The sequence below is a fragment of the Narcine bancroftii genome, chromosome 9 (genome assembly GCF_036971445.1).
Source record: "Narcine bancroftii isolate sNarBan1 chromosome 9, sNarBan1.hap1, whole genome shotgun sequence".
NCBI lineage: Eukaryota > Metazoa > Chordata > Chondrichthyes > Torpediniformes > Narcinidae > Narcine > Narcine bancroftii.
Genome location: NC_091477.1, coordinates 19,390,662 through 19,415,367, shown reverse-complemented (window position 1 = coordinate 19,415,367; position 24,706 = coordinate 19,390,662). Strand labels below are relative to the sequence as shown.

Here is a 24,706-nt window from a genome sequence, read left to right as displayed (position 1 = left end):
AACCATGAGGCAGTCAGTCCTCTCCTCTTGTGTGGACCACAAGGGCTTTGACCAGGCTGAACTAAGAACTCACAACCCGTCTTCCAAATGTGGTTTTTCTACCAGCTTACCAGCTTGTCCTGTTCCAGTCCCAGTTGTTACTGCTGAACTATAAAACTGTAGAACTGAATTCTCTCTCTCTCTCTCTCTCCCTCCCTCCCTCTCTCTCTATCTCTCTCTCTCTCTATCTCTCAGAGAAATAGTCTGTTTTTTTCTCTCTCTCTGCTTGCAAAAACCACAAACCACATGATCCACTCAGAAGAACAAGCTACACTTCAGACAGTCTGAAGCTCAGAAGCTACTCCTTTGAGTTCTTTCATCTGTTGCTTTTCAAAACAACAATCCATTAGTGAAGTTCCTTGAGCACTCCCCAAAGCTTTTGCAAAGGCCTTCAGAGCCAGCCAGTCTAGCTTGAGCAGAGCTCCAGCATTTTAAATGAGAACTGTTTTGTATTGTTTGTATGTGACTTACCCTAAAAAAATCTGCCACACTTTATCTCCCAAAATCATATCTATACAATATAAAACACAACAAGTTCTGTCACAAAGGAAATAGAAGATGGAGAAATGGAGTGAAAATATAGGATACAAAAAAGAAGATGGAAAAGAAAGTAAAAAGGAAATAGGACCACAATGCAAAATAAAAGTACTAAGAGGGTGGAAGACAAAAACTCTGCAGATGCTGGAGTAAATAAAATGAAAATACACAAATGCTGGAAGAACACAGCAGGCCAGACAGCATCTAGAAGAAGCGGCAAGTCAAAGTTTTGGGTCAGGACCTTTCGACAAGAGTGGTAAAAAAAAGGAATTTTCAGAGATTTGGAAAAAGAGGGTGGGAGAGGGGGAGACTAGCAATTGGCTAGAGGGAGAGAATGAGAGGATTCATGATAGGCTAAAGGGAGAGAAGTGTAATAGGAATGAATGCATGGAGTGCCTAGGAGGAATGGAGGGGAGGGGAGGTTAGAAAATATAAGGAGAATAGGTAAGGAGAAATTGTGAGGGGGGAAAAGAAGGAGAGAGGGAGGATGGGATGAGATTGGGGGGAAAATTGAAAGGGAGTGGGAGAGGATAATGTAAATTGGAGAAATCAAAGTTCATGCATCAGGTTGGAGGCTACCAAGATGGAATACAAGATGGAGAGTGGCCTCATCTTGACAGAAGAGGAGGCCGTGAATGGACATATCAGACTGGACTGGGATGTAGAATTGAAATTTGTGGCCACTGGGAGATCCTGCTTCCTCAGACGGACAGAGCGTAAGAGCTCAACAAAATGGTCTCCCAGACGGCGTCAGGTCTTGCCAATGTACAGAAGGCCACACCAGGAGCACTGTATACAGTATACTAATCTTGCAGACTCACAAGTGAAGTGTTGTCTCACCTGGAAGGACTGTCTGGGGCCCCAAATGGCAGTGAGGGCAGGTGTAGCACTTGCTCTACTTACAAGGATAAGTGCCAGGAGGGTAAGAATGCTAAGAGGGTAATAATGTTAAAAGGGTTAATCAGAGATGAGTGAATTATAATTGGCAAAGAAACATGCAACAGTGCTTTATTGTGCCAGCTAGAAGGAAGGTGGGGAGGGGGGTGAGGGAGTAGAGAGAGCATGAGACCAAGAGATTAAAGGAAATCGCTAAGTAAAAGTGGATGCCATATTCTAATTTGTTCATTCTGGAGTAGTTCCTACAGATTGGATCATGGAAAATGTACTCAAACTATTCATAAAAGAGTGAAAGCATACAGAAATTATAGAACATAAATTGCTAATATCAATAAATCAATGTCCTCTATGGATATTCTTGCTATATCCACTTAACATTCTGAACTTACTGCAAGCCCAAGATTTGTAATTCATTATAGCAATATTTTCCATACTGATCTTTACAAGACTCACCATATTTTCAACTGATTATTTTCTCTGTGGTGAAAGTTGGTTTCTACCTGATGATTTCAGGTGGTGAATGTGAAAGGTACTGCCCCTAAACAGCAAGGAACAACTCATGCTAATAATTCAAATAAGTCAGGGAACCAATACTGCTTCAGAGTCAAGAAAAGGATACTATATTTTCTTAATACATTGCCAATGTAAATCCAAGTCCCTAACCTCACGAAAGGGGGACTCTCATCTTCTTTCAATGCAGTTACTAATTTGTGGAGAAGACTTTAGAATGGTGGTTTTCAAACTTTTTCTTTCCACTTACATATCACTTTAAGTATTCTCTATGCCATAGATGCTCTGTGATTAGTTAGGGATTACTTAAGGTGGTATTTGAGTGGGGAAAAAAAGTTTGAAAACAATTGCTCTGGACCCAATTGTTACTGAAATAGTCATTGCTGCATTTCCTTTGGAGTTATGAAACCATGCACATAACGAATTAATTAGGTACAATTAAAATAGAGGTTTTCAAATTTTTTCTTTCCACCCACATACCACCTTAAGCAATCCCTTATGAATCACAGAGCACCTATGGCATAGGGAATACTTAAGGTGGAATGTGGGTGGAAAGAAAAAGTTTGAAAACCACAGCTTTAAAAGCACAATTTCACATCTAAACTAAACAGTGGTAATGGTACAAAATCCAACATACCACCACAAGGGAATGTATAGCAGGCCAGAGAAGGAGAAGGCCAAAAGTAACATCCGCCAACTTCTTATGAAGAATGCAAATAAAGGGAGCAACATGTAGCCAATAGCATAGGAGATGCACACTCCCAATGTACAGAACAGAATCCGAATAGGTTTTCCTTGAAGTTCTGTTCCTGGAGGGAAAAAAAATCACAAACAGTAGTAATTATGCAACATGCACCAATTTAATTTTAAATCTAATCAAACCTTTCAGTTGAAAAAAAAAAGTGTATGACTTTTATTTAAACAGGTAATTAATTTGAATGGAAATTACAACCATCCAAGAAAAAAAATTACATCCATATATTATCTCGATCAATTTAAGGATCACCCAGAAACTAGGGAATGAAGCAAAAAATGATGAAATCAAATGAGAAATAAAGGGAAATAAAATGTGGAATACATTAGAAAAGAAAAAAAAATTAAATTCGTAAAGAAAATAAAATGCAATAAACATTGGGTCCCAAGCTATTACAATCTTTCTATACCCTAACTTCCTCAATCATTTATTTTGGCTTTGCTTTTTCCATCTTGCCAGAGAACAATTGGATCTTTACTTTACACTCATTTTTCCTCTTTTTAAAGTATTTTTCATTACTATAATTACAACTGCTTACATTATATCATAGCAAATGGTGCAGTAAATAAAGCACAACAGAAGTTCTCTGTGAGCTGAACCAACAAAACGGTTTAATGGAATCTTTGCAGGAGTCTAATTAATTAGAGTTGGCGCACTATTACAATCACCCAACCTCTGAAGTCACGCGCCTCCCTGAGTTCTTTGTGCCCCATAGCCACCGGGTACTCTTGATTCTGCAGGGGCCTGCAACTACAGATGCCAGTTTGATAATGGAGTGGCGCAGTTCACCACACTATACAGTTAAAATAACTACAGAAGTGTATCAACTCTATTCATTCAAAAGTTGTGAGTGTGCCTCTGTGGAAAAATATGACAACACCATCATTGTTGGTTGGAAATGATGAGATGAGAATCTGCTTGTGTAATAGGATAACAACAAATTGCTCTCAACATCAATAAAGATGAAGGAACATATTGTGGACTTTAGGAAGGAGAAGATTGAGGGACCACACACTTGATTTAATTAATGGGACAGCAGTGTACAGGTTTAGAACATTCAAGGTCCTGGGAATCAACACATTAAGGTAGCGGTGAAGAAGACTGAAATGCCTCTACTTCCTATTAAATCTATGATTTAACATTGAATAACCTTTCAAACTTTGTCAGGTGGCACCATCACCTGGTTTGGAAATTGAGTGCCCAGAAATGAAGAAGGATGCAGAGAATGGCAAACCTAGCCAAGTCCATCACCTTCCACCTATTGATAATAAACATTATAATTATTAAACATCATCCAGACACAGCTATCTGAAAAATAACTGATGCATGAAGAGGATTAATAAAGGTGCAATAAGGGTAAACGTTAAAATTATCTATCTCTGTGGAACATACACTGTATAATTATAGTCTTAGAATAATGAAAATGAAATAAATGCATCTTAGAATGAAACTGAGAGACTGACACAATATTGAAAATATTTGGGTCAAGAACTAAGTCCGTAATTTTTCCCCATTACAGTATGTGAATGTTTGGTATGTGTTGACTGGCAGGATGATTTGGGGGATTTGCTGTGATGATGGTGGGAGCGTGGAACTCTTCATTTCTGATTGTTGAACTGCAGTGGGTTGTGGTAATTTTTCCACATGGAATTTAGTTCAAACGCAATGAAAACAAACATTAGTCCCACTTTAATTAAGGAGGAGCACAGAAACTTAACAGGAGCAGTCTCTGAAACCTGATTGATAATTCAATGATATCATGGGCCAATTTGTAGCTAAACTTCCTCTACCCACATCAAGCTAAAATCTATTAATGACCCAAATTAAATGTAATTATTAGTACTTGGTTCTCCACTGCCCAGAGTCATCAAGGAGAATGGTATCTCAGGCAGGAATGAGAACCTCAGGCTCCTGGGAGGAACGGGGACTTCGGGCTCCCGGGCAGGATTGGCAACAGTGGTGAGGAGGTGGCAGATATTGGTGACAGTGGCAGGAGCGGGATCTTGAGCACCCGGACAGGATGGATGACAGCAGTGGAGAGGTGTCAGGGATCGGCAATGGTGGCAGGAGTCCCAGGCAGGAGCGGGGACCTTGGGTTCCCGGGCTGGATTGGTGACGATAGTGGGGAGGTGTTGGGAATCGCCAATGGCTGAGGCTACTGAACTGCAAAAAGCCATTATTCAGTTATCTGAAAAATCCAGTTAACCAGAAATGAACTGTATTTAATTATTTTTAGTATATAAACACAATATTTTAATAATCTGTATACATGGACATTGGTGAGATCATACTGTGTATACTGTGCAGTTCTCCTCACCCAGCTGTCAGAAAACTATCATTAAGCCGGAAAGGTTGTATGAAAGATTGAACAATTGACTGGTATTCCTGAATTATAAAATGAGGCTGAATAGGCTGAAACATTTTTTCCTGAGGATGAAGGAGGGTGAAGGGCACCTTATAGAGGTTTAGAAAATTCAGAGGGGATATGGATAAATAGTCACACATGGAAATGGAGCTGTGGGCGGCGAGAGGGCGAGTCAAAAGAGAGGTCCAGTTTAAAGGAAAGGGCAGCCTGATTAAATTAGGGAGAGGATTATAACAATTCTGGCCAAGAAGTTTTAATCAGGGGATATTGTTGAAAGGCAGGGCCAAGATTTGTAGTTGGTGTCAGTGCATTAAATGGTAGTGTTGGAAATCAGAAGTCAGGTGGCAGTTGAGGTTTGGACTGGTATCCAGATACTGAAGTTAAAATCTGGAGCAAGACTCATGGTGATGGATGAAATGTATAGTGTTGAGTAGGATTGGTATTGAGGATAGGATAGTAGTTGGAGCTCAGTTGTTGGGATAGAATGAATGCTCATGGGTTTAATTCAAGATTATGGCTCTGAGTGGTGATCAAGAAGGGAAGGTTTGGTGTGAAGAACACTGGGTCAGTGTTACAAAATCACCTGGAAGATTGGTATTTATTCTGGAGGGAATATGGAGAGAGCAAAGATTATAAATCTGATTCGAGAAACAGATTTGATCTAGAGCCCTGAAGGATAGCCAAGCAAGCACCAACTGATCTTTGGGGGAAGCTGGGTTCCTAGAACCAGTGAAGGAATTGATTCACCAGGTATTATGAAAGGTTACAGAGTACCATGTATTCATGATGGAAAATTATAAAAGTCATTTTCAGGCATGTATCAGTCATTATGAGCTGCCACTTTGCAAGGTTCCCTGCACATTAATGCATCAGACGAGGAGCCCCAGATGAAAATCTTGGACCTCATACAATATGAATTTTCACTTGTTTTCAAATTTTCATTTGAACTGGATTCTGTAACATAGTACGATGATCCAACTTCTGGACAGCTGATTCTGTATTCAACTCAGATTACAGTTTTGCATACATTGAAAGTTAATATCCATGGGATAGTCAGTGTCTGCAAGGAATGATAGCAGTATGTGTTAAGAAAGGTTAGAAGGAATATTGAAATGCACAGATATGAACACGCAAAGCCAAATAGTGTTGCATAATCTTTTGGCATCTGAATCTAATGACAGAAGGTCTTGGGTATTGGAGGTGAAACAGTAAAATAATTCAATGAACTTGAAACAGAAGATAAGGAGAAACATATTCAAGGCGACCTGCAATACATAAAATTGCTGGAGGAACACAGCAAGTCACCCAGCATCAACAGGAAGTAAAGAATAATTAAGATTTTAGGCCTGATCCTTTCATTATGAGCAAAAATCAGACATGCACCTGAATTAAACTGTGGGTTGAAGGGGATCAGAGCAGAGGATGGAGGTAGGGACAGGAGAGGAAGACATTTTAACAGGTAACAGGTTATAGTTGGATATAGATTGGAGCGTAGAAGAGAAAACAGCTGAGATGTGGTGGGGGAAGGGGTAGATCTCTGAATGGAGAAGGGCAGGATAGAGTGGTGGAGTTGGAGAAAAGGAGACAGAGGGATATGGAAAGAGAGAAATGTGGGGAATGGGTTTAACATAGAAAAGTTGATTTTAATGCCATCTGGTTGGAGAGTGCCCAGACTGAATATAAGGTGTCGTTCCTCTAATTTGCCAGTAAGTTCATTTTGGCAGTGTTTGAGGCCAAATATGTGGAATTGAAATAGCTGGCCACTGGGAGATTCCTGCTATTATACCAGACAGAGCATGACTACTTTCTCCAAATATTTGAGAGCTATGAGTAAAGTGCTTGAATTATCCTGTTCCAGATCAGTATCTGGTATGATGAAAGCCAGATATGTTTGAGCACTTATACTGAACTGCTTCCATCACACAGTATCTACCCTAGTGTGAAGAAGGATTTTAGGTTCACGAATGTCAAATTTGGGTATGTTTATAGGTGTTTTGTTTCACTGCACTGGATGTTTCTGCAATTCAGAAGTTATCAGGTCACTGGACTAACTGAAGTTTTCACCTTGCCTGAAATGTTTCCAGATCTTTAAGGTATTTTTTTCCATCAAAATGAATTTGAAAATGAATAAGCTTTCAAAAATCTATGTTGGTTCTACAAGTCTCTGGTCTTTGATCAGAACTTAATGGATCACTGAGTGTGACACAATCATCCATGGTATTGCAACAATGAAAGTTCTCCAGTACGTCGTATGGTATTGAATGTTCTAGGTACCTACCAAGAACAAAGGCAGCTATGTACTTTGATGTTCTTCCCAAACCAATAAGAAAATTAAGAAGGCAGAATATTTCCCAGTTTGGAGAGAACACTTGGAGACTACTGATGACAAACTGTACAGCCATCGATCCAAATAGAGCTATTTTTCTTCCAAACCTAGAAACCAAACAGAAATGAAGATTCAAATACGCATACTCAAACTCTTGAGGCTGTAATTATATAAAAGTCCTGTAATTATTCTCTCAGATACTTAACAAAAATATTCCATACAAAGATTTATGGATAACCCCTCACAAAAGCACACTTGAGAGAGTCTTGTCTGGCTACAAAATTGTATCGTATGGTCGATGCAAAGCTTCAAACCAGAGGCCCATACAGAGGAAAATGAAAACAGCCGAGAATATCACTGGGGTCCCCCTTTCCTCTATATATAACATTTACTAGGGGCTCTGTGTAAATATGGCTTTATTATAGAAGACCCTTTTCATGCAGTGCACAGTATCTTCAAACCACTACCATCAAGAAGAAGGCACAGGAGCATAAAAATCATGTCGACCAGGCCAGGAAATAGCTTCTTCCAACAGGCTGTGAAACTGATGAACAGTATTTGTGACCATCATCACAAATATTTATAGATATTTATTTTGATTATACATATGATCTTTATATTCTATGTATTGTGTGTTTTAGTGTAATGCACCATGGTCTGGAGAGGTGCTGTTGTGTTGACTTGTATCTGTTCAGTCAGATAATAATAAATTTGAACTTAAATTTACTTCTTATTTACCCCACTGGTCAGTAGCTTTGTTGAACTTATTTTTCCTTCTCTGCACATTCACTTCAGGGAAGGAAATCTGCCATCCTTTTTATCCATAATGTTATCCATAATAGCCAGGCTATTATGTAACTCTAAATTCATGAAGATATTTGATTCTTAAGGTTGCAGATTCTGACCACCGTCAACCTAACTGCAGTATATCCACAACAGCTTTCTCAGACCATGAAGAGACAATAAAATTTTGGTAATGGCAGTGACATCCACATACTGTGAACTAAATTAAACGAAGATAATCAGTGGAGTAATCATGGATTAAGAGTTCCCATATCTCTGGCTTCAAAGATTGTCAATGTAGAATATGAAGATGTGCTTGTTGAGATAATGCACATCGATCTATTTTTGGATTTGCAATGGATGAATAGGAAATAAAAGAAGGGATACACAAGAGTCTGTGGTACAGTCGATTAAAAACAATTGCAATTATGTTGTGAAATACATGGCCTTGCATCATTCCAAAGAGCTGATACTCAATGAATTATTTTTGAATTGCTCTGTGGCAATTGCAACAAAGGGCAAACAACAATGACCAGAAAAATATATCTTAGCAAAAATTACATAAAAGAAATGACCTACTTATCTGATAACTGTCCAGAAAATAAAGATCCAACTAGCACTCCTGCAAAGAACATCAACACAGAAAATGGGGATTTCCAATCGTCATTACATACCAAGTCCCACTGAAAAAAATAAAAAGATAAGTGAAGAAAACAAATATGACATCCTGAATAAAGATACAGCAAAGACATTTCACTTCACTGTCTCAAATTACATGGCCTTTATAATATTTGATTTATTTTCCCCTCTCAATCCCATTCTTCTGCCTTCTCCTCATAACCGTTGAAATCATTAGCCTATCAACCTCTGATTTTAATATTCCCAGTGATGGTCTAAACAGTGATCTGTAGCAACACAGATTCACCACCTTCTGGCTGAAGAAATTCCTCCTGAAATCTGTTCTTAATCAACATCCTTTTATTCTGAGGCTCTGTGCTCTAGTCCTAGTCTCTCCCAGGATATGTCCATGTCCACTCTATCCAGACCTTTTAATTCAATGAGATCCCACCTAATTCTTCTGTGTATTGGCCCAGAGCCATCAAACACTCCTCATATGTAAACCATTTCACCTCTGAGATCATTCTCGTTAATCTCCTTCTGGAACAGCCTTTTTTAACTATTGGGCTCATATATGCTCACATTTTTCCAAATGTGGTATGACCAATGGCTTATAAATCCTCAGCATTATATCCTTGCTGTTATATTCTTGTCCTCTCAAAATGAATGCAAACATTGTATGTGCCTACCTTACTATTGACTTAACCTGGAACTTAACCTTCATGGAATCCTGCACTAGAACTCTCAAATCTATTTAGAAATCCAAATACTCTCTGGATTTTAAAAATAGTCTACTCCTTTATTCCTTCAATCAACATGCATGGCCATACATTTCCCTAAACTGTACTCCATCTGCTGCTTCTTTACCCATTCTCCCAATGTAGACTTTCTGCATCCCCAACATTACCTGCCTCTCCACCTGCATCATCTGCAAAATTAGCAACAATTCGATCAATTCTGTCATACACATCATTAATGTAAAACACGAAAAGAAGCAGACCCAAAACTGATCCCTGTGGTCTTCACTAGGCAGTGGCGAAGGTTCACTCTTTGCCTCTGTCATTCAGCCAATTTTTTATCAATTCTAGTACCTTTCCTGTGTTATCTCATTGTGTATAATATGAATTGTGGAAGTTGTTTATTGTCTTCATTCTCACCACACTGCTCCCCAAGGGTCAATTGGAGTTGTTCATTGGCAAGCAAATGCCTACCAAAGGTTAGCAACATTTACAAATCAATATTCTTTTTAAGGTAATTAGTCCAACAGGAATGACATCAGCTCACCCAATGAAATAATGGGTCCGTGCAGATTCAATTTGCCAGGCAATGCTGCTAATCCAGATCGTCCTCACTTCAGCTTTTGGATTTTCAACTCTGTCTGGTATATTCAGCAGCGTTCCCTATAGATATTCTCAATGGTGGGAAGGTGTTTGCCTGTGATGACCTTTGGGCTGTGTCTACTACCATTTGCATGGTATTGGTGTCCCCATACCAGTTTGTGATGCAGCCGGTCTGCACACTTTTCACCACACTTCTGTAGAAATTTTCCAGGGTTCCTGATGCCATGCCAAACCTCCACAAACTCCTGAGGCACTGATTTGCTTTATTCACAATGCCATGAGTGTGTTGGCCCCAGGAAATATCTTCTAAGATTGTGACTCACAAGAACTTAAATTTACTTTCCCTATCTACATCTGATCCTCCAATAATCACTGGATCGTACACATTTGGTTTTCCCTTCCTGTAGTCAACAATCAGATCCTTGGTTTCGTCAGTAAATTTGTAGATGGTGTTGATGTCACAGGTGCAAAGCGTGTAGAACAGGGAGCAAAGAACGCAGCCCTGTGGTGCTCTGATACTGAAGGAGATTGTGGAGGAGATGTTCTTACCAAATCTCACTGATTGAGGTCTGTCGGTGAGGAAATCAAGGATCCATTATTTTCTCAAGTTAAATGTTGTCTTTAATTTTCATTGCTGAAGTCTTGTCATAACAGTATCCTCAATGCCATGAAATGTGCTCTTGAGGATACTCTGTCTCACCATATGTGGTGGTACACCACTGGCCTACTGCAGGGGGCAACCTTTGTACCTGCAAAACAGCATGGGGACAAGACAACACCTGGCCGGCTGTCAATCAGCCGACATTTATGGACCAAGCCCCACCCGGTCGGGGGTCAATCACCCTCCAGGATATAAGCCAGTGTCGGCCCTTCGAGGTCACACTCAGAGCTCACAGCAAACAGCAGCACACTCTCACAGCCGGCTCTGTGGAGTTTTATGTCGAATACAGCCTGTTGTACTGTCTTTTGGTTTTGTGTGTTTGCTTCTGACCGACAGGGCACCACAGTTTATTCAACATAAAATTTTACGAGCTACTATAGAAAAGCTCCTGAGCGCCGAGAGCCTCGAGATCAACCCACGCCACCCGGAAGCACAGACACACTTCGAGATCTGACGACACACGGTCGAAGCTATCATCGAGGCTCACACCAACGACATCCTGGTCTCTGATTGGAAGAGACTCATCCTACTCCAGTCCAAGCTGAGTCCCCAAGCCTTCTCGGCTCTCAAAGACTGCGCCGGACACTTGGAAGCGATGAGCACCCTCGAGGCCATGTACAAACCTCCCACAAATGTCTTTGCAAGGTACCTCATGAGTATCCAAGCCCAACAACCCGGGGAGGTGGCTGAGTCCTACCTGGGAGCCCTGTGTGAGTTGGCCTGACCTTGTCTGGCAGAACCCGGGGTAAGCAAAATGGAGGTCAAGAGACTGATCAGGCTCACCTACATCGAAGGGCTATGCGCAAGGGCCACCAGTCAGAAGCTGCTGGAAGAAAATATCTACACACTGGCCAAAACAGTGGAGGTAGTTCGAACCCTGGAAGCAGCCGCCCTACACACAAAAGCCTTTGATTCCAGGCTCCCTCAGGCCTCCTCGTGGTCAGCACGATTGGCTGCTGTGGCCATGGATTAAGCTGTTGAAGAAAACATCGCTGCTGCGGGTCCCGGTGTAGGTCCAATCACTGATCGCATCAAAACTGCCTGGTCAAATCCCAGTACTGCTCGAGGTGAGGCAAGAAAGGCCACGTCTTGAAGGTATGCTTCTCAAAGCCAGCCGGCAGCACAGCAGCCCTCTACGATCTTCCCCATTCCCTCACTGCCCCCAGTACGTGCAATTGCCGGGTGGCGCCATTGCCCACACAGCCACTTCCGGCCTTCCCAGCCACGGCGATCCAAATTCTGGCCTCGCCAGCAATGATTGCCGCATGTGCACCATGCACCCGGCCCAGCCCTTGCCCTTGCCAGCGCTGCCTGCCGAAGACTACAACAGTGTCACCTCCGGTCTATGGAGTGATGTCACTTCCGCCAGCCGTGATGATGTCACCCTCCCCGACGACCAGCAGAGTGACATCACTTCCCCCGACGCACTGAGTGACGACGAAAAAGAAGGCCGGCCACGCCTCACCCTCCTGTGTGGTTCCGCCATCTTGGGGCCAGACCAACGTGGACGCCGCCATCGCTAAGGCTCCCCCCAGGCTTCCAGTGATGACGACGTGGTCAACACGGAAGCAGACAAGGCCACCCTACTGACACACCCCACGCCTCTGGATGCTGCCAACCACCGCACACTGCACCCCACGACTATGGAGAGCACCATCAGTCGACACTTACCTCTCATGATGCTTGCAGAGGTTGCCGACGACTACCTCACCTCCAGCATTGTGAAACGACGACTCGGACCCTGAGATAGTCCTAGCAGCCACTACCCTGAGCAGGAATGATCCTCATGACCTCGGGCACTCCATGATGCACATTAAAATCAATGGACAGGTAACAAAGTGCCTAATCAACAGTGGCAGCACCGAGAGTTTCATTCACCTGAGCTTGATCCACTCACTAAAGCTAAAAATCCACCCCACCACGTTCTCTATCGCCTTTGCTGCCAAGGACTGGACTATCAATACCCTCGGGCGCTGCTTGGCCAATCTGACTGTGGTGGTGGGGGGGGAGACATACATTGGGTTCAGGCTCCTGGTCATGCCCAAACTCTGCACCCCAGTTCTCCTGGTCTTAGACTTCCAGTGCCACCTGCAAAGCATCCTACCCCAGCTAATGCTCCACAGCATGCTTTCCAACCAGCCCTGGCCAACCTGTTGCCTCTCCACCCTGCGCATTGCCCCTCCTGCCTCCTTCTCACACTTCATGCCAGACTGCAAGCCGATACCTGCCACAAGTAGGGGCTATTACACAGTGGACAGAGAGTTCATCAGGGCGGCTTCTGGTGGAAGGTGTCATAGAGCCTAGCAACAGCCCTTGGAGAGCCCAAGTCCTAGTGGTCAAAGAGGGAAGTAAGCTGAGGATGGACATGGACTATAGCCAGACCATCAACCAATACACCCTGCTGAACACCTAACCCCTACCAAGGATAGCCGACGTGGTCAATGAAATAGCCCATCACCAGGTCTTCTCCACAATTGACCTGAAGTCAGCCTATCACCAATTCCCCATTCACCCGCGGGACAAGCCCTACACCACCTTTGAGGTGGACGGGCACCTGTACAGTTCCGCCGGGTTCCATTTGGGGTTACGAATGGGGTCTCCATCTTCCAACGGGAGATGGATCGAATGGTAGATCAGCACAAACTAAAGGCCACTTTCCCATACTTGGATAATGTCACCATCTAATACCACGACCAGCAGGACCACGATGCCAACCTGGAGAAATTTTGCCGGACGGCTGAGGAGCTGAATCTAACGTACAACAAAAAGAAGTGCATGTTCAGCACCACCCGCCTCGCCATCCTGGGGTACATCATGGGACATGGTGTCATCGATCCAGATCCAGAACGGATGCACCTGTTAATGGAGCTGCTCCTTCGCACCATGCTCGAAGCCCTCCGCAGGTGCCTTGGGTTGTTATCTTATTATTCCCAGTGGGTTCCCGCTTCTCAGACAAGTTCTGCCCACTGGCCCAGCCCACCACATTTCCCCTCCCATCTGAGGCAAAGCAGCCTTCACACGCATCAGGCAGGACATCATGATGCATGCCGTGGACGAGGACTCCCCCTTCCAGGTGGAGAACAATGCCTCCAATATAGTCCTCGCCGCTACCCTCAACCAAGGGGGGTGCCCAGTTGCCTTCTTTTCCAGGACCCTCCATGGCTCCAAGCTAGGGCACTCCACCATTAAAAAGGAGGCCGAGGCAGAAGAGGTCCATCACTGGCACCACTACCTGGCTGGCAGGAGGTTCACCCTCATCATCGACCAGCGGGCAGTGGCGTTCATGTTCAACACCACACACAGAGGCAAGATCAAGAATGATAAAATATTGCACTGGAAAGTCAAGCTGGCAACATACAGCTACGACATCCAGTATCGTCCTGGGAAGTTTAACGACTCCCCCGACGCCCTCTCCCGGACCTGTGCATCGTTCCACAATGACTAGCTGCAGGCACTGCACGAGTCCCTCTGCCACCCAGGCATCACCCGCTTATACCATTTCATCAAGTTCCGGAACCTCCCGTACACCGTCAGGGATGTCAGGACCATAACCAAGGCGTGCCGGGTCTGTGCGGAATGCAAACCTCATTTCCTCCACCCACCCCAGGCTCACGTCGTGAAGGTTACTCAGCCCTTCGATGAATCACAATGTCTATTTCCTCACGGTCATAGACGAGTACTCCCACTTCCCCTTTGCTATTCCTTGCCCAGACACCTCCACGGCCACCGACATCAGGGTACTGACACAATCTTCACCATGTTTGGCTACCCTGCATTTATCCACAGCGACTGGGGTGGGGGGGGGTCAAGCTTCATGAGTGAGGAACTACACCAGTACCTGACTGCAAGGGGCATCACAACTAGTCGCACGACTAATTACAACCTGAAAGGTAATGGGCAAGTGGAATGCGAGAACAGGGTAATCAGGAAGTCATTTCTTTTGGCTCTTAAGTCAAAAGGGTGGTCCATAGAGTACTGGCAAGACACTCTTCCGGAAGTGCTCCATGCCATTTGGTCACTTCTGTGCATGGCTACCAACGTGACCCCTCACGAACACCTGTTTTCGTTCCCCAGGAGATCAGCAACGGGAATGTCCCTCCTGACATGGCTTGCGTCCCTGGGACCGGTGCTCCTGTGCATAAGGCTGAGCCCCTGGTCGAGCAGTTGTTCCTCCTACACGCGAACTAGAACTATGCCTACATTAGGTTCAGCAGCAGCAGGGAGGACACCGTCTCAAACAGGGACCTGACACCAGCAGGAGCACCCACTACAACACAGTATCCTCCAGCCCAGGAACCTGCTGACCTGACACAAACCATTGACTCCTAACAGCTATGGGGCACCAAGGACTTGCTATAAGCGTGGGGGATGATCCCGCCCCCTCCTGCACATCCGATGTGATGCACACAACTCGACCCCAGCCTCCCCATGCTGCACCACGCCAGCCACTCTGGCCCCTGCCCCCAGCCCTCCCACACCCTCACTGACCAGTGACCAGGAGCCAGTCCTGCGACGGTCGCAAAAACTCCGACAGTGCGGAATGCATTTGTAAATATTGTATATGTTGGGGCTTTTTTTTTGGTTTTTTTTTACTGCAATTTCAACCCCCCCCTCCGGGTCAATCTTAAAGAAGTAGATGAATGTGATGGTACACCACTGGCTTACAGCAGGGTGCAACCTCTGTACCTGCAAAACAGCATGGGGACAAGAGAACACCCGGCCGGCTGTCAATCAGCCGACATTTATGGACCAAGCCCCACCCAGTCAGGTATCAATCACCCTCCGGGATATAAGCCTGCACCGGCTCTTCGAGGTCACACTCTCAGAGCTCACAGCAAACAGCAGCACACTCTCACTGCTTGCTCTGTGGAGTTTTACGTCGAATAAAGCCTGTTATACAGTCTTTTGGTTTTGTGTGTTGCTTCTGACCAACAATGCACCACACCATACGATTATCTTGTGTTTATGTGGTAATGGCATTGAAAGCATTCATATCTGTTTTTTACCTTGCTGTGGAATGTACAGAAGATATCAGTTGGCCACTGACGTGATAATCCAAGAACACAAGATTCTTCAAAGTTGAAAGAGAAAATAGTGATAAAATCGTTAAATTATAAATTGGTTATAAAGCTGGACAAAGAATCTGGAAACAGAAGTTCATATGGTATCGTCAAAGTAGTTGTGGGAATTAAATTGAATTAATTAAATATTCTACATTTAATTTAAAAAACAGCTTAACTCAGTAAAATTTATCAAGCTTCTTCAGTACTAAAAATCCACCAGATCCTGACTTGCCTTCAAAGGATGAATTTTCTCCCTTTATCCAAACTGACCTGTATATGCCTCCAGGTGCATTGCTAGTTTTTAGACATATTGCATGGTAACAGGCACTTCCAGCCCACTAGTCTGTGCCATCTAAATACCCAAATTAACTATAATCTCTGTACATTTTAAATGGTGGGAGGAATCGGATCACACTAAATAAACCCACATAGACATGGGGAAAATTTTGTTAGCAGTTTAATAGCAATTCGACACTATCCATGCTGCCCCATTGTAAGCTTGACTGCATTCTAAAATAGGTTAGAAATTTTTTAAGTTGGATTAAATCTGTTATTTTATATTTTTTTTAAAGAATGAACTCTCTTGATTTCACAGTTAAAATTCACCCTGTGAAATAATTGTGACAATCAAGGGACTGGTTTTTAAATTGGGAGATCAATCACACAGAATAGTAAACATTACCTGACAGTCTTGTTTGCAAAACTAACTTGTTATGGAGAAGCAATCCAATTCCATTAATGTAATCTTAAGTACATCCTGTGATGTGTTGGCAAGATACCATTTACAATGGAAGACGTCATCACATCTCATGACCATATGATATCTCAATGTCAAGGTAAAAACAGACAAGGAAACCTCTTCATTACCACCTTCATCCTCCCTCTTATGGTGCATCTGTACTCTTCCAATGTTAGAGATAATGAGTTTATTATCAAACAATGCAAAGTTGCACCAAAATTCTCACATGCTACAAGCCAAACAGGTACTGTATATAAAAAAAATCTCCAATAATATACAAAACCAACTACAATTCTATAATAAGCACAAAATTAGTAGAACAACATTTCAGATAGGTGCTGAGTGGAACAAGGGAACAGTGTAGATTTAAGTTTTTAATCACCAAGAATAATTATAGAGCAAAACCATTTCCCGAAAAACATAGCTGTCAGACTCAGTAAATGGCAGGTGCTGAGTAAACCAATAAGGGGGACAAACATATTTGTTCTCGTCCTTAATGGTCTTCCTGTTTCAGAGGGTAGGACTACACCTGTTGCATCTGACAACTGCAGCATTGCTAGGAGCGGCCACCTCATAGTCTTTGAGGAGGCTCATCCTCACTCTTCGGACACTCTCTAACATCTTGTGTTTCATCCGAGTGATGCCAAATGAGACCAACTCCAAAAGGTTCAGTACTAGGAATCCCTAAATTACTGTGGGAAATCAGAAGCTGCATAATTCCATCTGTAAACTCATGGCTTGAAATATCCTACATTCAACCATTTTAACTAAACCAAAGAATGACACCGTTTAATAAAAGCAACTACCTCAATGAGGACTGACTTTTTCTCATTAAGACAAAGAGATGAATGATTATGGACTTCAGTGAGATGGGGATGGGGTGGGGGGGTGTAGAGCTCCCTCCCCTGTTCACATCAATAGTACTGAGTTCCAGTTACTTGAGTGGAACAACCACATCAACATGATGATCAAAAAAGCACACCAAAGCCTCTACTTCCAGTGAAAGGTCAGAAATTTTGGTATGTCCCAAATGTCCCTTCTACCGGTACAACATCGAAAGTTGGTTGCATCACGGGATTGATTGGTATCGCTCCACCCAAGCTTGAAAGAAGCTCTGGAAAGAGACAAATGCAACTCAGAACATCATGTTGATCTCCACCCCATTCCCCCCCCCCTCCCCCACCTTCTATTAGCATACTGGAGGACTGGTCTCACCCAGAACACAGTCTCTTCTCCTTATTTTAGTCAGGAAGAAGATTCAAGTATACAAAATCATGTACCAACAGGTTTTAAGACCATGTCTTCCCTGTAGCCATCAGGCACCTGAATGAACCTCAAATCAGTAATGTTATGCTGCTTTGCTTCATATGAATTGATAATTTCACTGTAGGGTTTTTTACCCAGAGATCCTGCAATACTGCTGTAAAGAAGACCTGTCATTAAACTGGCTTTGCATAATGCTGGGCCAGTGTGTCATTTTACACAGCAAGCTGGCATATTGGGAGCAAAAGAGTCAGAATGTCGGCGTCAGCATCTTGTAACATACTGTATATTTACGTATTCTTTCCTGAACTGGTTTTGGGCTGCCAGATCGCTCTTTTTACACAGTCATCAATTCGAAGCTCTGACTACTTCTGCTGCCAGCTTAAAGCAGGACTGTAATGACCCCCCCCCCCCCGCCCCCCTATTCTGTGTTCATACCTTTTGGACCAGAAGGCATGGTGCGATAAATTCACAATATTCCTGCATTGAAATGGCTGAATAAAAGGAGATTTTAACACTCTATTCTAATTATCATCTCATTCTTACACTTTTTACAGTTGTATGCATGTTAGAGTTGACTGGAATATTCAAGATAGAAAACTTCTCACTGTACCAGATAAGATATGACAATAAATTTGAACTCGAGTGCAGAAGTCCATATGAAGAGCAGCACCAAATATCAAAAAATAAGGTTCCCACTTGTGAAGCTACCGTATGCACACTTTAAAAAAACAATGGCAACAGCAAGAAATAGATAGCATTAAGTAATACACAAATTAAAGGTCTCTAGAACTGCCACTTACAACCATGAATGGTGATAGACAATTAAACAGCTTATTGAAAAATTGGCTGCAAGAACATCCATATTCTCAAATGGTAATTTACCCCCTCCATAAATCTTCGTCCGCGAAGCCAAGCCAAAGAAGAAGAAGAATGGACACAGTGATTAAGTTACCACATGAGAAGCACAACGACCTAGATCAACATTCAAATTCGTGCAAATTCAATTACTGGTAAAATAGGGAATAGTTTAAAAAGAGTCATTTGAGTATTACAAAGATTCACCCAGTTAAAATTCTTTAGTGCAGAAAGTCCACCATCCTTCTCTGGTCTACAAGTGATTCCAGGCTTGTGGATGACTTTTTACTGCCTCTGAAAATATCAAGCGAGCCATTCAGTTGTATCATACAAATGCTGAAAAGAAGAAGCATTAAAATAGCTAGAAAAGACTGAGATAGGCCAAAATCATTCTCAGCACCACTGACCATACAAAGATCTCCTAAATTCGGAAGTTGTCTCAAGCCTAATGTAGACAAATTCACACAACCATAGCTTAAACAAAGGTGTCACAAATTTCCATAATTCCTCGGCACATCCAGTCCCAACAACTGACCCAACCATCAGAACAAGCATTTTAATTACTTAAAGGCACACAATTCCCTGATCAAACCTCTGTCCAGGTATAAATAAAAACCTTAGTTCTGATGACTCAATATTTGGATTTAGGCCATGAGAGTGGATATTTTTTCCACAGATAAATGCTCATACTTAGCTGAACACCGATGCTGTGTTGGTGGGTCTAAACTTGAGTTCCCTTTGCTGAACATTTTAAATCTCACAATAATTTCTGCAATGACATGCCTGTTCTTGTCAAGGTGAGGCTAAACTTAACTTGAGGAATCATAATTCCTCCTGGACATCCTTAAACCTAATGGCATGAACATTGATTTTTCCAGTTTTGGATAACCCCATATCCATCTGATTCTATTTCTCCATCTCTTCTTTACCTACTCCTACATGTCCTTTTTTCTCTTTAAATTTTTTTTTCTCTTTAAATTTTCTTGTTCCCACCACTCTGCTCCTCGTGCTTTCTCCCTCAACCAGTATCTCTATCTCTCACACATGCTAAATTATTTCCTAGTCCCTCTGGTGCCTTTCCCCTGCTTCTTTCTCCTTTTATTTAAGGAATGCCACCTTTTTATTTTAGTCTTCATAAAGTGTCCCAACTCAAAATGTTGACTGACTATATCTGTCCATAGATACTGTCTGATATGCTGATTTCCTCCAGCAATTCTTTGTCTGATCAAGATTCCAGCAGCTTCAAATTTTGCATTTCACATAAAAGTCTTGGTATAATGTGTACGTTTCACACATTATGTAGACAAACACAGCTGAAACAAAGGTGTCACAAATTTTCCTCATAATTTCTGGGTACATCTTGTCCAAATAGCTACCCAATCATGAAAGGTAGCAAAGTAATTGTTTAAAGGCACACAATTCCCTGGTCTAACCTCTGTCCAGGTACATACACAAACTTTAGTTCTGAAGACACAGTATTTGGAGTTTGGTCATCCAATTTACTTTTCTGAACATCAATGCTCAGTCTAAACCTGAGTTCCCTTCATTTATTACTTTAATTCACAATCATTCCTGTACACAAGTCTGTCTCTGTCCTTATCCATTGTCAGGTTGATCCAAATTATAAATTTGAGGAACAACACCCCTATTCCTTCTGGACTACCTTAAACCTAGTAACATAAACATTATTTTTTATAATTTTATGTAACCCTCATCTTCATCTGATGCTACTGTTTCCATATCTTCTTTACCTTCTCCTGCATGTACTTTTCTCTGTACATTTTCTTCCACCCCCACCACTCCCACTCTGTAATGGCTTCTCCCTCTAACTGTATTTCCACCTCTCACATCTGATTCATAGCCTATCTACTCTGGTCCCTTTCCCAATTTCACCTTTTTATCTTAGTCTTGATGAAGTTTCCCAACTCAACACATTGATTAACTATTTCTATCCATGGATACTGTCTGATATGTTGAGTTCCTTTAGCAATTCTTTGTCTGCTCTAGATTCCATCATCTTCAAATTTTAAGTTTGTCTAGCATGTTAGACTAATCTGCAGAAGTTCTTTGAGGATGTCACCAGCAGAAAAGGGAAAGAGTGGATATTTTTTCACAGATAAATGCTCATGCAAAAGGTTGGCCAACAAAGTTACAGCACATGGAATGGCAATAATTACTCAATGAATTGAAAACTAATAACAAGAAAAAACATAGCATGTTAATAAGCAAATTGTTCGTAGTTATCTAGGCTACTTGATACTAAAACAACTGAGCTTTAGCTTTTCATAATCTTTAACAGTAATTTGGAAGGCAAAGTGTTATATATCCAAATTTGCCACGTGGGAATATAAATGCAGAGGAGAGCGTTTTAAGGGGATATAGAGTAGAATGCGCAAACAAGAACAAGGCTGAACGAAATTTGAAAATTTTGGTGCACATGACTGAAGAATGGAGTGTTTGTTAAATGGTGAGCGATTGGATGGCAATAATGTTCAATGAAACGTCCGCGTGTAACTACTCAAGGCACTGAAGACCAAAATGAAAATGCAACAAACGCTGAAAAGGGGACAAATGGTTTGTTACCCTTTATAATGAGTGGATTTATTTGCTATATGGGTCCTTAAGTGAGACAAAAGTCCAGAAAATAGCGTTCAGTTTTCAGTTCCATGCTTGGACTTGCTACAGAGGGAGTGCAGTGTACATTGGTTGAGTTCGTTCAGGGACTGAACGTGAGAGACTGCAAACAGAAAGTGTCGAGGTTGGAAGAATGAGAGGTGATTTTGAGGGAACATAAAAATATTTCTTAAAGTGCTTGACAGGTAAGGTACAAAAGCCAAAAAAGTTTTCTTTTGGGGTGGGGGTGGGGGTGGGGATGGGGTGGGAGCACGATTTAAAAAAAACTAAGGTCGGCCGTTTCAGACTAAGATGAGGAAAATATTCTTCCAAAGAGCGCTGAACCTTTGCTATTCTCCAACCTGGATGGCTGAGAAAGTCCAGTCGTTGTGTTCATTTCAAACAGAGAAGGACAGATTTCTGAGAACTAAGAGAACCAACCACCTGCGGCCGATACCAACGCAGGGTCGCTGCATTCACCAACCTCGCTGACGATGGTGGAGATGTATTGCTCCCGACTGTACTCCCACCCATCCAGACACGGCTCCTGTTCGACCCCAGACATGTTGACCAAATCTGGGTCGGGGAAAGTCTCCGAAAGGTTCACGATCACGTCCAGGCGGTAGCGGCTGCACTTGCTGTAGTGGGGATCGTCTCCTGGCACCAGCGGGATCGTCCTGTTCATCCAGGCTTCGCTGAGGTTGAGATTCGCGGGGATTGAGCAGCGATGATCTGGCACATCCCCGACGAAAACTATGGACAGTCCAGTGAAACCGTTGGGAAAGATGCTGACACTCAAAAGGAGGAAGATAAGTTTCTGGAACGGCCCCCAGTCTCCCAGGAAAGCGGTAATTTCCTCGTAATCCCGCACCTCAGGTACATCTGCATCGACGGCAGCGACTTCCATCCCGGGCGCTTCAGAAGTTACAGAACCGGATTGGCTAGAATTTGATTTTTTTTTCTCTCACTTCGTAACGTTTTGCATTCGCCCCACCTTCCAGCAACACTTTTTGCAGTTGTTCCCCCTGATGCTGGAGAAATTTGACACGTCCAGAGCAAGCCAAGGGTGTCAGAGGCTCCGGACCACAGGTGGATAGGTGATAGGTAGCAAGTGGTGTTTCACGCGTTGGTTCGAATCGCCACTGTTTAAAACTTGGAGAGAAGATGTTTTCTCATCCTTTACTTCTATTAGACTAACGTGGTTACGTGGACGCATAGGGTTATATTATATATGGAAGTGTGATAACATGATGTGGGCGTCATGATGTCCAGCAGAGAGCAGGTTTATACCCAACAAGTGGGAGGGTAGAGAATAAGTGATAGGAGGAGCTGGCAGAGGGTGAAGTAGCTCTCTGATAGGAGAAGGAAGGGGTGGGAAGCTGGAGGAAGGGAGGCAGAGGTGGGAGGGAAAGAGAGCAATCAGTGTATTGGAGGAGGCTAACCAAATTAGATGCTGATAATATTGCCGTCTGTTTAGAAACTGTGGAGGTGGAATATATCAAGAGGATAATTCTCCAATTTACAGTGACCTCATTTTAGCAGTTCCTGAGGCATCGAAATTAACAGATTTGGAGACATGGAGTATCATTTCACAGACTTTATTTCACATGATATATGATTGAGATGAGACAGCAATCTCACTGCTCTCCAATTCTGAAAAGTACTTCTCCAAGCATGCACATAAATCCAGACAGACAAACAAGCTGTTAGAGAACATCGGATTTTCGTTAAAAACTACATCAAGTTCCTTTTGCAATTTTGTCTTTTAAAATCTTAGGTTTGTCTGATTTGAAGAAGAATGCGACAATAACTACTGATAGCATCCTTGACAATGGTTAAGGCTTCAAATGAACTTCTAAGTCATATCTTGCTGGAGAGTTGCTGTATTAAAATGAGCAGTCTGCCGATTATGTTCGTGACATTGTCTATACTTTATTTAAAAAAAATTCTTCCACACATGGCTAGACATGTCAGTGTGGCAAAGGTGCGTAGAAGTGAAGTGGTGAGTCACTGGAAGATCCTTGTTGTTTTCGCCAACAGAGAAAAGATGCTCAATGAAATGATCTCTCAGACTGCATCCAGTCTCCCCGATACAGCATGTATCACCAACATCAGATGCAGTAAATGACCCTGACATAGTCACAGGTAAAGTGTTCCTTCACTTGGAAGGATTGTTTTGGGCCCCGTCTAGTGGTGAGGGAGGAGGTATAAGTGGAAGTCACAAGGGGGTAATTGGTGGGAAGAGATGAGTTGATAAGTTATATATGAAGGGAGCAATCCCTCCAGAGAGCAGAGAAGGGAGGGGAGATGTGTTTGGTGATGGGATCCCGTTGTTGGTGGGAAACTGCAGAGAATAATATGTTGGATGCAGAGGCTGATGGACTGGTAGGTGAGGATGAGGGGAACACTGTTGGAGCCATTACAATAACAATTTAGGGTAGCTCATGCTTGCAGTGCCACATTGAATGCTTTCAATATTTCACATTGATAGAGAGGGCTGTGAAAGAGTTGGGAGAGTTATTTTATTGATCAGAGAGAATGCTATAATTGCACTGAAGAGGGAAGAGTTTGGAAGGATCATCCAGTCAGGCCACATGGGTAGTGCTCAGGAATAAGTAAAACACAATTAAAATGATGAAATTATACTCTCAACCTCCCAACTGCAGATAAAGGAAAAGGTATGTCAGCAGGTTTTGGAAAATGTAAAAATCTGGTTGTTGTACATAAAGTGCACTATTGTGTTTTTACTTCAATCACAGTATTCTCAGACTTTCATAGTTCTTGTAAGAGTTCTTACTCTTGTTCTCAGTTGTGCAGGCTATGCGATTCCAAAATAATTGAGCTCCAGCTTTTCATAATCTTTATCAATGATTTGGAAGGCAAAATATCATGTATCCAAATTTTCCAGGTTGGATTATAAGCACAGAGAAAGTTTTTGAGGGAATATAGACAGAGCACAATGAACGAATAAGAACATGGCACATGACAGAAGAGTGCTTGTTAAATGATGATTGATTGGATCACATTGATGTTCAATGGGACCTTAGTGTGTAGCTGCACAAGGCACCAAAGACCAACATGAAACTGGAAACAGTTCGGCAAAGGGGGCAATAGTTCATCATGAGTGGATTTATTTTCTAATTGTATGGGGCCTTGATGAGACAAAAATCCAGAGAATATAGTATGCTGATTAACCTACCGAAAGAACTCAGCAGGTCAACCTACAATTTGTATTTTGCTCCAGATGACAGCCTCTGTAATCTTATATGTATTGTATTTTTTCATTTTTTGAAACTCTAAAATAATTTTTGTTTCATGCAACTCACCCCAGGAGTAAAGA

General features: G+C 42.5%; 1 protein-coding gene across 1 annotated transcript in view; it reads right to left on the bottom strand.

Moving 5' to 3' along the window:
• The window catches only part of LOC138742841 (organic cation/carnitine transporter 2-like), a 48,665-nt gene extending 26,392 nt beyond the window's left edge, over positions 1-22,273 (bottom strand). Inside the window, exons 1-4 of the mRNA XM_069897764.1 lie at positions 21,851-22,273; positions 8,791-8,894; positions 7,381-7,535; positions 2,621-2,792 (exon numbers count right to left, since the gene is read on the bottom strand). Of these exons, the coding sequence (XP_069753865.1) occupies positions 2,621-2,792; positions 7,381-7,535; positions 8,791-8,894; positions 21,851-22,273 (854 nt within the window). The remainder of the gene's footprint in view (positions 1-2,620; positions 2,793-7,380; positions 7,536-8,790; positions 8,895-21,850) is intronic.
• Between the last annotated feature and the right edge of the window lie 2,433 nt (positions 22,274-24,706).